Source organism: Brachyistius frenatus, unplaced genomic scaffold (assembly GCF_029030835.1).
Source record: "Brachyistius frenatus isolate BFR_SWC_R1_liver_20210118 unplaced genomic scaffold, ASM2903083v1 Contig_138, whole genome shotgun sequence".
NCBI classification, from domain to species: domain Eukaryota; kingdom Metazoa; phylum Chordata; class Actinopteri; family Embiotocidae; genus Brachyistius; species Brachyistius frenatus.
The window spans coordinates 977367-993332 of record NW_027210737.1 but is presented as its reverse complement, the minus strand read 5'-3'; the positions used below and the strand labels follow the sequence as shown (position 1 = coordinate 993332).

Here is a 15966-nt window from a genome sequence, read left to right as displayed (position 1 = left end):
ATCCTTTACAGTTTTGTTGGTTTTGGTTACAAACTTGATAATTTTGCTTCTACATTTTAAAACCATTTCAATAGAAAAGAACAATATCATGTCAACTTTCCTCCATCTCTCCACACACAGTCCTCTCCAGTCGAGTGTGCCCCACTTTACATCAAATTCAACTTTCAATGCAAGGTTTTTAACTCACAACCAGAGTCCTGATTTGCAATCAAAACATTTTGTGGCAAAATAAAGATGCTGGTTTCACAAGCAAAATTCTGAAGTCTGTGACCAAAACCAACAAAGCAGTAAGGGATATTTGTTTTGCAATCCAAATCATTTTATTGTTAGGTCATATATTTGTACTACTATACTTAATTTTTGCTTTCAAAACTCTCTTTTATACTTGCATAAAAAAAAGACACAAAACTACCTTCATATTTAGACCTTTAATTCTCATTTAAATAGCAGAGGTTTAAGTCACTGCTACAATCTACATTTAAGGAGCAATAGTTTAAATCATCAAGAGAAGTTACTGCAGTCTGGATGAAATTGTCATGGGAAGTGTTTGCATGGAACAGCTTTTAAATTTCTTGGCAAAACCTTTGAGTAGCCTCCAGTATCTTGACCAATGAGGCTTTTTACACATCAGTATGCTTCCAATAATGTGTGTCTTTTCGAGACAAACCAGCCTTGAATACTGTGTATCTAAAAACAGAAGTCATTGTTTGCAATTTTACAGTACACAACTAAAATTGTTTTGTGTAGATGAAATGGAACAATGCATTATTTCGTATTTCATAGATAACCAGAGTATGAGAGAAACTATCAGAGGGGTTTTTGAGCCCTCGAGGTATTTGTGATAAAAAAAATAAAAAAGTAAATAAAAAAAGACATTCCAAGCTCCAACTCAAGCAGTATACACTGTAAAACCTGCAACTCATAATCTTTGACATAAACAACAATTGCATATATTTTGGCCTTAAAAACTTTAAGTATCTAGCCTGGTGCAAACGAGAACCCAGTTTTCCTGCATAAATATATGGGTCTGGGCAACCTCCATTGGGAATCGTTTGCAGTTGTTCCATCCTGCTTAACGTAGACCTCCGGTTAATTTTAATCAATCAGCATGGGCCAAAACCGGCCAACACCCTGCCACCGCTGTAACTACCTACAGCCCGTACCCACCAAAGCTTTTTTTTCCTGAGTACAGGCTTTTAAAAAAAAATTGTTTTAATGAACGCCAGCAGCTTGATGAGTTGCTGACCGATTAGTCTGAGCTGGACTAAGCTCGTCACTGTCACCAGCCATCCAACGCCAGTGAAGGAGGGGCGGGACAAACGCAGTTAACCACTGACACTGCTCGCGGATTGGTCCGCCCTTCAGAGTGGTTTTGCAAATGCTCATACGAGCCTGAGGTTCCAGACAGTTATCACAGCTAAGAAAAATGAAGCTGTCAGCCATAGTCGGTGCAACCAGGCTATCAAGTATCAGCATGTAAAGCATAAATTAAAACCAGCATGTTACCAGAAATTCTTCTTTTTTCCCAAATGTAACAAGTCACATGAAGGAGGCCAATATGTGTACTTTTTTCAAATGAAGTGTCATAGAGTAGTAGTCAGATAGTCTTCTCTGAACAAAATTTGAAGAACGCAAACCACAAGGAGATAGCTCTGTACTCCACACACTTCCTGCTCTCTCTTTGGCTTACAGGAATTGTAGATCTTTTTATATCCAAAACTACCAGTGCTGAGTTGATTTGCTTTTGTCGATAGTACAGCCATAACACTTACACTGGTACTGCACTGTTCTTTTGTTTTTCAGGTGGTGTCCAATGTCCCAACATCAGTGCCCTGCAGGAGGTGAGGAACTGCAATGACCATCCTTGCACTGTGTACCACTGGCAGACTGGCCCCTGGGGACAGTGCATAGAGGACTCTTCAATTCCATCCACCAACACGTCTGTGGGCCGAACACGTGATGATGATGTCTCTTGCTCAGTGGGGATGCAAACCCGCAAAGTCATCTGTGTCCGGGTCAATGTGGGCCAAGTTCCTCCCAAAAAGTATGTTTTCTCATAATTTTTCATACATGGACATCAGGTGTGAAGGAATTTAAAAAATTTGGATGGGCATGAAACTCTATCAGATGATTTATCAGTACAAATACGAACGGAACTGTGCCAAAAAAAAAAATCTAAATAATTTAGTACTTTGATCAAATTAATATTGACTGATAGATATTGGTATATTATTATACATATTATATTATTGGTGTGCTCACCAATGCAACTGGATTGTGTGAACTAACATTTTAAGTGGAAACACTTTTTGTTTTACCTCCAAATACAGCTGTTAAATTAATCTGGCTAACATGTGAGTGGAGATACATCCAGTTAGAGCTTTGTAGGAAGGTTTAATAATGAGACACTGTCAACATACATACACAGAGAAGCACCTCGGGAATTTCAAGAAAAATAGTAACGCTTGAGACTGATGGAGATGTACAGTTTGTTGTCTTAACTATGGGCTTGTATGATTGTATGAAAAGTGTTAAGTTATTGTTAACAAAGCTAATGAAGTGAAGCATTCAGGGAGACCTTGAGCTGTCTCACTTCTAAAAACTGGATTTATTTGGAGCATGCAAATGTAAAAATAGTTCTTCAAACTGTGTTAAATCCACACAGGACAAACTTATGGTGTTTCTGTTCCCTTACTATTACACTTCAGGTGCTGACATAAATAACAGTGCTTCAGTAAAAATGCTGTCATTTCAGTAAAAGTGTAAAGAAGTGTAAAGTGAGTTGATAGGCAAGAGGATTTAAGACTTAAGAAAAATGAGATGTCCATTGTGTGGCTGTGAATGTGGCCATTACTGAAAGGCAACCTTTCTTTTTTCTTTACTTGCAGACTTTGTTTGCACATGGTGCAAAGTGCCGTTTAGTCTGCCGGTTACTGTTATTGCGGGTGTCTGCCAGAGGTGTTAACTGATGCACTGATGAGCTGCTGGCCAACTGTTTTAAGCATCTGCGTCTCTTTTTCTCCCCGGAGGCATCTGCGGGGAACATGAATTATCTATTTATTTATTCAGCAAACATGGGAGCATTATTCTGGCAGAAGGGTATCACTACGCAGTCAAACCCTGCCAGCCTCCATGCTGTGTATGGAAATTAATCTTGCTTTTTATTCCTGGGCTGACTCCTAAATCTACTGTTACACGCTGAGCAGTGAGCCCAATGCCTTGGGATACACTTACATATCAATGGAGAGATGGGCACCCGCTTTTAATAGAAGCACCAGCTGTGGCCATGTTGTGAGGACGGTCAACAGTAAACATAAAGTTACATTAGAAAATTCTCATTTTAGTATGATTCCTTAAATTAAACATACATCACACTCTGAATTAGGTGTGTGATTCAAATATGGTTAAACACTTTCTTGAGTTGTAAAATATTTCTGTTTTTTACATAACTCTTTCCTACATCTTGTTTTGGTTTTTCATTTTGCACGATGTTATTTGGTAATCTGCCATAGGAATTCTGCACAGAGCTATTTTTCATGTTAGTTTCCCAAAAAGATGATGTCCCTGCATTTGAGAGGGAAGTGGTTTCAGGATGTTGGAGTTTCATTGCAACCAGGCAAATCCCATAGGTGTATCACAAAAAAATGTAGCACTGAAGTCAGGGACACTTGGATCTACAAGCAAACATTTGTCTCTGATGTGACACATCTCCATCAGATTTTCAAGGCTATTCTGTATATATGATAAAGAATGGAAATGATTTACTTTCAGGTGTCCAGAGAGTCTTCGCCCAGACACCGTCAGGCCATGTTTACTTCCATGCAAGAGAGACTGTATCATCACCCCATACAGTGACTGGAGTGTCTGCCCATCAACATGTCAAGCAGGTAATTATACTCAGTGATGCTTGGGGAGCTTGTGTATCAGTGTCTCAATTAAAGAAACATACCAAATTTGCTCATCCTTATTTCAGCAGTAGCGGATAGAAAATAAAATCATCATGCCCACTGAGAGAGAACACCAACATTTTCAATTCTGTTTGAGTCCTTGCATGTTTAATACATGCTTTGGAAATGCAGTATTAACTTAGTATTTCCCCAAGGAAATAGTCTGGTGGAGGTGGTAAGCATTGTGGGGCAAGAATTGCTACAGCCCTTTTATATTTTCTACTAAAGATCTCTGAAGTATTATTTGATACATGGGAGAGACTTTGTATAACGAGAGAGGATTTCTTTCCAATTCAGCGGGGCTGGCCAACTCCTTAATAAACAGCTGCTGGAAATCCTGTATTAATTGATTTGGAACTGATTTGCAAAGTAAATAAGCCATAAGCATCACAACTCCGCAAACACAATGTACGCTTTCCATGTATCTTTCTTCTCTGGCAGTAGCTCTGAGAGTTGATAATGCATTAACAACATTCGTGGGCCCATCATCCCCACATCCCCCTGTGCCATGTTGAAGTGTGTCTTAGGCCCACACACACACACACACACACACACACACACACACACACACACACACACACACACACACACACACACACACACACACACACACACACACACACCATCAGCGTTCTTATAGCCCTTTTCCATCTGCTCAATATGTTGGGGCTGCACAGCATTTTATAAATCATCTCAATCTTTAATAGATTCTCTTCCAACATCAATCACCTGGCATCGTAAGTACTGGAACCTGATATGATGATCCCGATATAGACGAAGACTTCCTGTAAAGTCAACATTCTCTACCTCCAATAGACTTGTATTGGATATCAGGGAACGGATAATGGGGATGGTATTCAGGATTTCACTTGATTGTATTAGCCTCCTCTTGAAGTGGCCACTTCCAGCAAAACATGAGCACACAGATGTAGTAAAGAAAACTGAAGACCAACTGAGCTTCATTAAATTTGTTCTACATTGACACATTTAGTTAAACACAGCTCGAGCACACAAAACACATGCCTTCTTTAAGATTCTTTTCAAATATGCAGGACATGCTGGAGCTAAAGGTCCACACCTTTAGCTCCAGCATGTCGCAACTAGAAACCACTTAAGCCCGCATTCTGAAAGTCTTCTGTTGGTTTAATAAGAAACAATGAAGTCTATTATTGGGGGTAAGGGCAAGGATTTGTCAATTATAATCTGGATTTTACAGGAACCCAGAGGCAAAAATCAGGAGAAATATGATCTCTTCTCTGTGTTCCCATCAGTACTCTCCCTGCAGAATTTTGAATCAACTGGAGGCCTTTCAGAGAGTTGTTAAGTATCCTGATACCAGCCTCGAAGTACAATTCCATGCACTTAAAATATCTCAAAATTGGTTTCTTTCATGGTCATGGTGCATATGTGCATATGGATGTGCCTGCGTGCAATGTCAACAACAATCACAATTTAAATATTCAGTCCAATGTATTTTGTACATTTTTCTGAAACGAGTTGCTAGAACTAATGGATATAAGTGTGTTCTCTTGTGGCTTCCTTTAGGTGGTAAGTCAAAGAAGAAGCAATACAGGAAACGTATTATCATCCAATTACCAGCCAATGGGGGACAGGACTGTCCTGAGGTTCTGACGCAGGAAAAAGAGTGTGAGGCTCCCTCTATCTGTCAGGGATACAGGTATGTGACCAATCTGAACATTAACACTTGCACACATTACTCAGGTTATTGTGATCATTTCAAATCCGAATTAGGACATATACACGGACATAAATAGACTATATATCGTGTGAAACGCAGGTGCTGATGTTGATCAAGCAAGCTTTGAATACTTACTTACAAAAAAAATAGAGCTTCCCCTGGCACCATGCACATCATGGTGCTGCTCACCATAGCGTGCAGCATGAAGCAGAAGTGTCAACCTCTGACCAAAAACGATGAGCTGGTTCCACAGGAGAGGAGCCTGATCTGAGCTTCAGGTTTTGCCTTCAATTCTACTTTTGGAAACGCAACTAGAAACCACTTAAGCCCGCATTCTGAAAGTCTTCTGTTGGTTTAATAAGAAACAATGAAGTCTATTATTGGGGGTAAGGGCAAGGATTTGTCAATTATAATCTGGATTGTACAGGAACCCAGAGGCAAAAATCAGGAGAAATATGATCTCTTCTCTGTGTTCCCATCAGTACTCTCCCTGCAGAATTTTGAATCAACTGGAGGCCTTTCAGAGAGTTGTTAAGTATCCTGATACCAGCCTCGAAGTACAATTCCATGCACTTAAAATATCTCAAAATTGGTTTCTTTCATGGTCATGGTGCATATGTGCATATGGATGTGCCTGCATGCAATGTCAGGTGGTTGACTATATTAACATGTGGTCATTTTTAAAGTTATTCCTCAGAGCGTCGATAGCAATTCAAAAGATCTCTGCTGTCTATCGGGTTGAAAAATAAATGTGTTTATCTTTTGCGTCAGTTTATATTATTCAACTTCACCCTTGTATTTGTTTGATGGAGTGCAGCACACCTAAGCCACCAGGTTCAAAACAAAGTAATAGAATCAAGTAAAACTATGAAGCATGTTATATTGGACATAGATTATAGTGAAGAATATTAATTTGGGCTCCATTCATTGCCAAAATCCAAAACCAATAATAGGGAGGATGTTCTCCAGGCAAGCAATGAAGAAATACAGAAACTTGATAAACTTGACACATTAGGGGATTTCAGGGAGCTAAAGAACAATGTGAAATTGACTATGAATGTGCTGCAGCAGATGTGTGAGGATGCTGAAGTTTAAAGAGGGAAAGTTAAAAAGGTTGGCCTTCAATCAACTACCTCTGCATTAAAAACTACAAACTGATAGAGAAAATGCTGGCATTGACTATGCACTCTACGTGAGATAACAGGAATTTTAGATGTATTCCCGGGACGAAAGAAAACAATGTTGAGGTAACTATCAGAGATTTCCTCATCAAAGGGTTACTGCTGGACAGTGACATCATCCAGAGGATTACCTACCACAGAGTGCACAGACTGGATACACAGGAATATCCTGGAGCTGCAGATAGTCTATTTGTCACAGACATGGTAATCAAAAGTTCCTGTAAACTCAGCTTGCTCACTAAGAGTTAAGCACAATAAGCACAGAGTTGTTTTTTGTTCTCGCCCAGTTTTTTTTTTTTTTTTTTTTTTTTAATCAATATTCTTTTATAAATATTTTTTCACATTGTACATATTTTTACAGTTTTGCTTTTGTTTACTCCAAATGACACAAATGTATTAAATCTGATCCATTATTATAATAACTGGATAATGGTTGTAGCTGTATTGAAGCCACAGTTTCCGGGTCATTAACCTCGGGATGGAAGAAAAAGATTATATTTTAACACAAAAAATGATTCAATGAGATAATCTGAAACCATGACTTCTCCATTAAAGTAATCTCTTTATGATATGTTCCAGGAAATACACATAATAAGGATATGTATTAAATAATAACAAAAGTTAAATGATGTGAATGGTTATTTTAGCATAGCAATATTATGAAATGAAATAAACAGATTTAACCCAGCAGAGAGTCATGGTGGAAGATGTGGATAGTTATGAAGCTGATGTAAATAATGAAATGTGGATAAATTTCAGAATGTACATACAAATGTGCCACAAAATCAATCAACCACAGACTTATAGAAGATAATTCTGATTGGCTTTTATTGATCCAGTCAATCCACAAGGGGCTTTTTTGATGGAGATTCAAACATTTTTGAATACAGGAAAGTTAAATTCAAACCTCCCGATAAACTTCAATTACTCATTAACTAAATGTTGTTAAAACACAAATGATGGTTCTTTCCTATGAAACTTGAACCTTCTTTGCTGAAATTAAGGAGGCTTTGTTAACCTGGTTTTATTTCTCGTTTGAAGAATCAACTCATTCAGCGTTTAAAGAGTATCTCTTTGTACCAGGAAGCTTTATGAATACGACCCCTCATCTTTGCCTCTACATTTCAGTGAGGGTAATATTATTGTCAATCCAGATAGCCATGTAGTGATTAGCAGGGTGTTTTCTCATGGACAGTGATGAGATTACAGCTTTGATGCCAAATATCAACTCCATGCATACTCATTCACATAATAATCAATTTTACATGATCTACTGTGGTTTGATTCTTGTCTGTCTTCTCTTTCAGATGGAAAACCCACAAGTGGCGAAGGTGCCAGCTGGTTCCATGGTCAGTTCGGCAGGACAGTCTTGGTGCTCAGGAAACCTGTGGCCCGGGACTTCAGATTCGAGGTGACGATAGCCACACACACACAGAACACTTAAACATTCATATCTTATTTACTTACTCCTTGAACTAAATCAGTAAAAAGAGCTGGAAAAAAACTGTAATTGTTGCCAGTCATCAAGAGGATTAGACTGAGATGTGGTTCAAGTGGAGGTCTGGGATAACGCATCAGATGCCTTCGCAAGAGCCAGAGAAGAGGGAGTTAGCATTAAAGCAGTTCTTAGGGGCTGCATACAACTTTAATGTTGCAATCGATATGGATCTGTGGAGTGGAATGAGTGTTAATGTTTCTGCATAATAAGGGAGGCACGGTGGTGCAGTGGTTAGCATTGTCGCCTCACAGCAAAAAGGTTCCGGGTTCGAATCCGGTCCTGGGCCTTTCTGTGCAGAGTTTGCATGTTCTCCTGTGCTTGCGTGGGTTCTCTCCGGCTTCCTCCCATCACCCAAAAACATGCACCTCAGGTTGGTTGGTTGGCGCCGCGGTCGTGGCAGCCTGTTGCAGCAGCTCCCCCTCGGGATGCTGCTGTAGCAAAAGAATTTCCCCTCGGGGATTAATAGAGTACAATAAAAATAAAATAACAGTCTCAAATATTACCTTTCAACTCCATAACACCAATGAATCTGATTCATTGGTGATCTCACGTTAATATCGCAGGGTTTTCAGCTATTTCAATTGATGGTTTATCATTTGTTGAGATTGTTTAAAAAAGGCAACAAAAAAAGCGAGGCATGATTAGACCAACACCAGCAACAAAGTACCAGACTGCAGCTAAACTTTATCACTTCATCACGTCTCTTGTTTTCAGCTCTCACTTTCGATCTTCCATTTTTTAAAATCATTGTTAATCATATTGTTACGCTTATCTCAAAACACCAATTCAGTAATCCTCCATTAGAAGCAAAACGCTTGTTAAATACTCCATTGAACATGTGTCAGAAACTCAAAATCCTATTGACAACCCCTTTTTCCAAAAAGTTGAGATGCTGTGTAAAATGTAAATATAAACATAATGCAATGATTTGCAAAACATGTAAACCCATATTTAATTGAAAATAGACCAAAGACAGCATATCAAACGTTGAAACTGAGAAAATGTATGGTTTTATGAAAAATATATGCTCATTTTCAATTAACAGGAAATAAGAACAAAGTTCTGTTGCACAGGTTTTTGAATTTTGTCTTATTTTTGATTCTTTGGTGAAATAATTGATGATATTAACTCTGGTTAGCATTAAATTCAAACAATATTTGCCGTTTGGAAGGTTTGGTAGAACTGCTATGACCAGAAACGGTGTTGCAAGCCAAGAAGGCTCGGAACAATTGGCTTCTGTTTTTAGGGAAAAAGCTCTTTTTGTGGTATAGTATGAAAACTAATTTGTGAAATCCTGAAACCTGAACAAAAATTGTATATAAATTCTTGTCAGAGTTACATCACTATTTCATTGAATTACAATGTGTATGTCTCAAACTTAAGTACACATAAAAATCACTAAATAATAATAAAAAAAAGTCAAACTGTTATCAAAAACTGAGTTCAATGATGTATTATAAGTATTTTCATTACCAGTAACCTGTATTGTTCCTTTAAGATGTCTTGCTGACTGCAGCACTAATGCCTGTGACCTGAGTAAGAATCCAGGGAGAGAGCTGACTTGTAATCAGTGCACATACTCCAATTAGGGTCTCAGAGACAGAGGCCATTATCTGATTGCAATGCTCCTCCATCTTGGGAGGCTCTTGTCATTATGTACCATTACCTGTAACAGTATACTCTGAGATTGACAATTCAATACAAAGCTTTTACTATTCACCCACTTACTCAATAAACTGTGGAGAGGGCCAAAGCCATTCTACAGTCCTTACTTCTAATATTTCTCGAGGATTTGGGTTTGTGGGTTTGTGGGTACAAGATCAAATAAAAGGTGGATAAACTGACATAATGACAGTTTTGATAATGTTGTATTCTACCCATCCATACACATATAATCCACTGTGTTTTCTTTGCATGGGACAGTTGGAGTCTTCTTTTATATAGTCACATCATTGCTGCTAAACACTGTCATAATGGGTTTATTCAGGGAACTGCTAAATCTAAATGCCATATTCACCCCATGTTGTGATAGTGGCGTTAATACGGAGTGTCAGCTCCATCATTATCTACTATGGACACCCTGATGACTTATGATATTTTAGTTTTTACAGATGTAAACCATTACCTACAAAAAGAGAAATTTCCAACCTTATAAACCTCCACCATTCATTTTTTCTTGTAGCTGTTTCATGCCGGAAGCAGGATGGTGGGCAAGCAGACGTGGAAGCTTGTCTTACGTTTGCTGGCTGCATGCCACCTCTCACCCAGCTTTGCCAGCTGCCCTGCCAAGAAGACTGTCAACTCAGCAGCTGGTCCAAGTTCTCCTCATGCACAGCCGACTGTGTGGGTGTCAGGACCCGCAAGAGGATGCTCATGGGTGAGTAACATTTCGAGTTTATAGAGATCTTTAGGGTAAGATCACTGGATATAAAAAGATGATTCTCAGTTTTTACTTTTTGAATGTGTAAAGTTCACAAAAAGGACTTCAAAGCGATTTCTATATTCAAATTCCTGAGCTGTTTAAACCAAGCAAGCCTCCTCTTACAGATATTTAGCAAATTGGGGCTTAAATGCTTTGATTACTTTTAAATACTCATGATGTGGCAAATTCTCAAGTATGATTATATTGCAGTTAATGTTTTTCTTTTCTTTTGTAGGGAAGAGTAAAAAGCGTGACCAGTGTAAAAACAACCAGATGTATCCCCTTGGTGAGACTCAATACTGCCCATGTAACAAATACAACGCCCAGCCTGTGGGCAACTGGTCAGATTGTATTCTACCTGAGGGTGGCCGTATGGAGGGTCAATTGGGCATGAAGGTCCAAGGTGACATCAAGGAGTGTGGCCAAGGATACCGCTATCAGGCCATGGTGTGCTACAACCAGGACAATCGCATAGTGGAGACTTCTCGGTGCAACAGTCATGGTGACTTTTCTTTCCTTTTCATTTCATTAAACACAAGCACAATTCACAGGACAGTATAATGATTAAATTTACTACCAGATAGTTTTGCTTAACTTTCTGAGATGTGCATCTCAGTTGCCTCTCATGCCTCGCGTGTGCATCACGTCATTTATAAAATAGACCCGACGCCTAATTTTCATGTGAGCAGCACGCAGTTCCAGCTAAAATATACAGGGGAACTATCTGTGATCACATTTGTATTTGTATAATCATAGCAGAAACACAGTGTAAACTCCAATTATATCATGATGGTACCACCGGGTGAGGGGCGGGATTTCTCGCTGCTGTCTCTCTCCTTCTCTCTCTGCAGCTCTCCTCTGTGTTGGTGTCAGTACTTGTGTGTGTCTGTGTGTCTCACCTTGGAGCGCATGCAGGTGTGGCCAACTTTTTTGGCAATTTGGTAAATGCAAACACAGCGCCTCTGTGGTGCAGCATGGCACAGTGGTAAAGTAGGAGGAATAGATCATTAAAATGTGTGTCCCAGCCGACCTCAATTATGGCCAATAAAATCAGTTCTGCTCATTGCCTTTAATACTGTTGTGGCAAAGCGTATTGTCGTTTTAGAATGACTAAAGTGGGAGCAGACTGGCAAGGCCAGTCAACCTTTACGCAGGAAAAGACCTGACGTACTTGTCTGGGAGGTTCAGCCTCGTAATAACAGAATTTATGGTACTACGAGTCGGCCTCCATTGGTTGATGATGTTAAATTGACTTGGGAAGATGTAACTAATATCATAAATGTCTCTTCCCTTGGTTTTATGACAACAGCTGCTCAGTTTAGAAAGTGATTCAATGATATAAGACGAAGGCCCAGAAAAAGAACCTGCATCCTTTAGACGCCAAACACCGGCATTGATTAAATGCCAAAGTGAAGAAAGAACATTCATCCAATATGCTGAAATCCAGTGCAGGAAAGATGTTGAGGAGTAAGCAGAAGTAAATTACGCACACTTAAAGGTCCCAATGGATTTCATTTATTAACAACACTGATGAAGAGAAATGTGCTCCAAAGGTCACTGGTGTGTTGGCATTGATAAATGAATTTCATTCAGAGCTTTGAGTGTGTAATAATTTACTCTCCCATCATTATTTAAATGTACTAAGCTGTCGTGCGTAAATTCTCCTAAACTTTTGTGTGTAAATAACGTAGTGTCACACCCCGTGGCCTTGCATGACTGGGTAGATTTCTTCACCAGATGAGTGAGTTAAAAGGCTTTTGAATTGTTCTACCTTCATGTGTAATTTAATTGTAATCAATTTGATCTTTGTTCAATTTTGACATCTCCTTCTCCTGGTTGCCAGTGTTTGGCACAAGTTTTTGTTTAGCCCTTCATGTTATCATTAGCTTCTAGCTTCCTACATTGAGCAGCAGTTCTCTAATTATCAGGGAAAGAGGCATTGATAACATAAGTAACCTCTTCTCAAACCAGTTTAATATCAGCCCATGGAGCTCAACTCATAGTAACCAAGAATTCTGTGATTACAATCCTGAACCTCCCAGACAAGTATGTTCGTTTCCTCCAGCTGGCGTTTTGTTTAGCTGACTTTGTTGGTTTGCTCCTTCTTAAGCCATTTAAAAATGGACAGGAACTGATTTGATTGTCCATTATTGAAGGACTGGCCCCTTTCAATTATCTATTCCTCTTAATTTACCACTGTGGCGTATTACCAAAGAAAGTTTGCCACACCAAAATGCACTCCAAGCACACAAAACTGAGCTATGCCCAGATTCTGAGTTCAACCGGTGAATTAGTGTGAAGCGAGATCTCACACAGGTTTACATTTTAGAATGAATTTGTCATAGAGACGTACTATCGCAGACAGTTAAATATTCTTCTGTTGCAAGTGACATCAAACATACCCTTCAATTTAATCACAATGCATTTCTTGAATGTGACCACAATGTTGGTATAATTTTGACCACATATTTCCTTATCTTAATTTACACACAGCTGGAGATGAGCAGTTGAAAGAAAAAAAAAAAATCACTGAAAAATTAATAAAAATAGAAAAGCAGATTAGTTATTTGTCAACAAACATTCCTAACCAAATACCATCTGTAATGGAGTGATTACATTTGACCCAGCTCAGAGTCACTTACAAGTGTGTCTTTTTATCAAATCACCAGTGTAAATTCAAGAATCCATCAAGGATATTTCTGCTCCCAGCAACCAATATCTCACAGTCCACTGAATGAGCTCTATTAACATTCCACAGTATATTTAATCAAAAGGAGAACAGGAAATTAAAAATCATATTGCCACCGTATTCTGCATTTTTACCTTTGGGAAAATACAGAACACATCAAAGCACTCTGTTTGCTCATTGAGAAACCCTTCTTGCTGTGAGTAAAAGCTCAGTAGGGAGCTGCTTGATGGTAACTAGCTGTAACTGTAATATGATACTGGGATCAGAGTCTGTGCTGCTGCTTTTTTCTGTCTGATTTAGGGGGGCTTGATTGGCTCCGTCATGCCAAGGATCACTGGGAGTAACATGGCAAGGAGCTGCTCCTTCCTGCTGATATTTGTCCTCAGGCTACAGCTGGGGATCAGTCATGCTAAATTTGTGTATACTAGGGAGGGAATGGACTGCATGTGTGCATAACAGTGAGAATACTTTCACGCTCAAGGAAGGTTTCAGATTGTAAGCACGGCTGGTGGTCCCTTTTGGAGATCTAATTTTGATATGTACGTCAGACCATTAAAGCAATAGTTCCATTGTCCTTTATATCCTCTCACAACAGGTCAGCTCACACTGAACAGTCAAGATGTCAAAAAACTGCCTTGGATATCTGCAATCTCACAGCAATGTTGATTACAGATTGATACATGTTCAAATTGCTTTTTTAAATGGGAAAGCAGTCTGAGCAAGCTTGAAACAATGAAAGTTTTGTCATGTATTTTTTTTTAACATCTTTTTAACATTCACAATGGATGTTACTTGAACGACAACATACTGCTCTCGTAACATTTCATTAACAATTCAACGGTTGATGACTCTGTACTGATACGTTTTTGTTATCTGACCGGTTATAGGGTATATTGAGGAGGCTTGCATCATTGCCTGTCCATCTGACTGCAAATTGAGCGAGTGGTCCAACTGGTCCCGCTGCAGCAAATCATGTGGCAGTGGGGTCAAAGTTCGCTCCAAGTGGCTCAGAGAGAAGCCCTACAATGGAGGGAGACCGTGTCCTAAACTGGACCATGTTAACCAGGTGACGGAGAGCTCAGTTTAAACTGTGATTTACATTTGACCAAAAATACTACAGCTTATTTTCTTTTGAACATGATAGTCTGAACAGCCTCTTCTTCTCTTGTTCCTTTTGCTTCTTTGGTCAATGGATTTCATCCACAGGCTCAGGTAAGAATACTGTTGCTTTTAGTTTTCTTTGACAACTTTTTGTAATACTTATTTTTGGACGCTTAAATTATGTTTTTGTCTTTATTTTAGTCAAATTTTAATCAATAATCTGATGATTTGTTGTTCATCTCAAAAAACATTCTTGCGTTAACTGTGCATCACTTCCAAAGTTTAGTTTTCTTGTTGCTAAACTACACATTTGCTGCTGGAGATGAAACAGATAATTGTGGGATTTGTTTGTGTGTCAGGTGTACGAGGTGGTGCCTTGTCTCAGTGACTGTGGGCAGTATGTCTGGGTAGCAGAGCCCTGGAGTGTATGGAAGGTCAGTAATGTGGACCTGAGGGACAACTGTGGTGAAGGTGTTCAGACCCGAAAAGTCAGGTAAGATGAGCCAAATCATCACGTCAGACCTCAACACTCTTTCCTAGGTTGCGCACCTGTTTTTTCATGTGTTCTTGTGGACTTTTAAAATGTCATCTGTCATGGCCACAGTTCCAGTTCAAAGTATACATTGAGCATGTTAACCTCCAGATGTCTTCTTGGCCCCCCTGTTGGGTGCTGACTTGTATAAATTCTTGAAAAGACATGTCTCAGCACGCATTTCACATTAACCAGTGATGATGACAGTGTTGAAAAAAACCTCACAAATCACATCAGTTTTCCTTAAAACTTTTAATGTACACTTTGATGAGAAATTCATTATTTTATATGATTGTTTATCAAAATGATGCTCACTTGAATATTGGCTACGATGTTAATGGAGATACTGGCCCTGACATTACCAGCCAGTCAGCTACTGTGCTAATCCTTCAGTCTGATCTCTACCGGTTTTGAACAAGTGATATCATTCCTTTTGGAAGATTAAGTCTGGTCCCAGAGTTGAGCATTTGTTTTGATTAGTTTTATGGAGAAACACCAATCTGTTGATCAATATTTCACTTTTTTGACTGGTCAACGGTTGAATGGTTACTGGGGTTTCGTGCAAAAATACTAACTTTTGCTTGAACCCTTTTGTGACCAGGTGTATGCTCAACACTATAGATGGGCCCTCTGAGCAAGTGGAAGACTACCTGTGTGACCCAGAAGAGATGCCTCTGGGGGCCCGCAACAGCCGGCTGCCCTGCCCCGAGGACTGTGTGTTATCAGACTGGGGAGCCTGGAGCCCATGTCCACTGGTAAGAATGGCATTACTTTCTTTCACTGTGCTGCTCTTAGTTCTTTGTTCTTTAGAAGAACTCCATCCATCCATCCATCCATCCATCCATCCATCCATCCATCCATCCATCCATCCATCCATCCATCCATCCATCCATCATC

At 39.3% G+C, this 15966-nt stretch overlaps 1 protein-coding gene across 1 annotated transcript in view; it reads left to right on the top strand.

Annotated features, from left to right (window-relative positions):
- The window catches only part of thsd7aa (thrombospondin, type I, domain containing 7Aa), a 143602-nt gene that overhangs the window by 89128 nt on the left and 38508 nt on the right, over positions 1-15966 (top strand). Inside the window, exons 8-17 of the mRNA XM_069715116.1 lie at positions 1804-2044; positions 3772-3887; positions 5493-5625; positions 8135-8238; positions 10508-10702; positions 10983-11249; positions 14324-14502; positions 14643-14648; positions 14897-15030; positions 15671-15824. Coding sequence (XP_069571217.1) covers positions 1804-2044; positions 3772-3887; positions 5493-5625; positions 8135-8238; positions 10508-10702; positions 10983-11249; positions 14324-14502; positions 14643-14648; positions 14897-15030; positions 15671-15824 — 1529 coding nt within the window. The remainder of the gene's footprint in view (positions 1-1803; positions 2045-3771; positions 3888-5492; positions 5626-8134; positions 8239-10507; positions 10703-10982; positions 11250-14323; positions 14503-14642; positions 14649-14896; positions 15031-15670; positions 15825-15966) is intronic.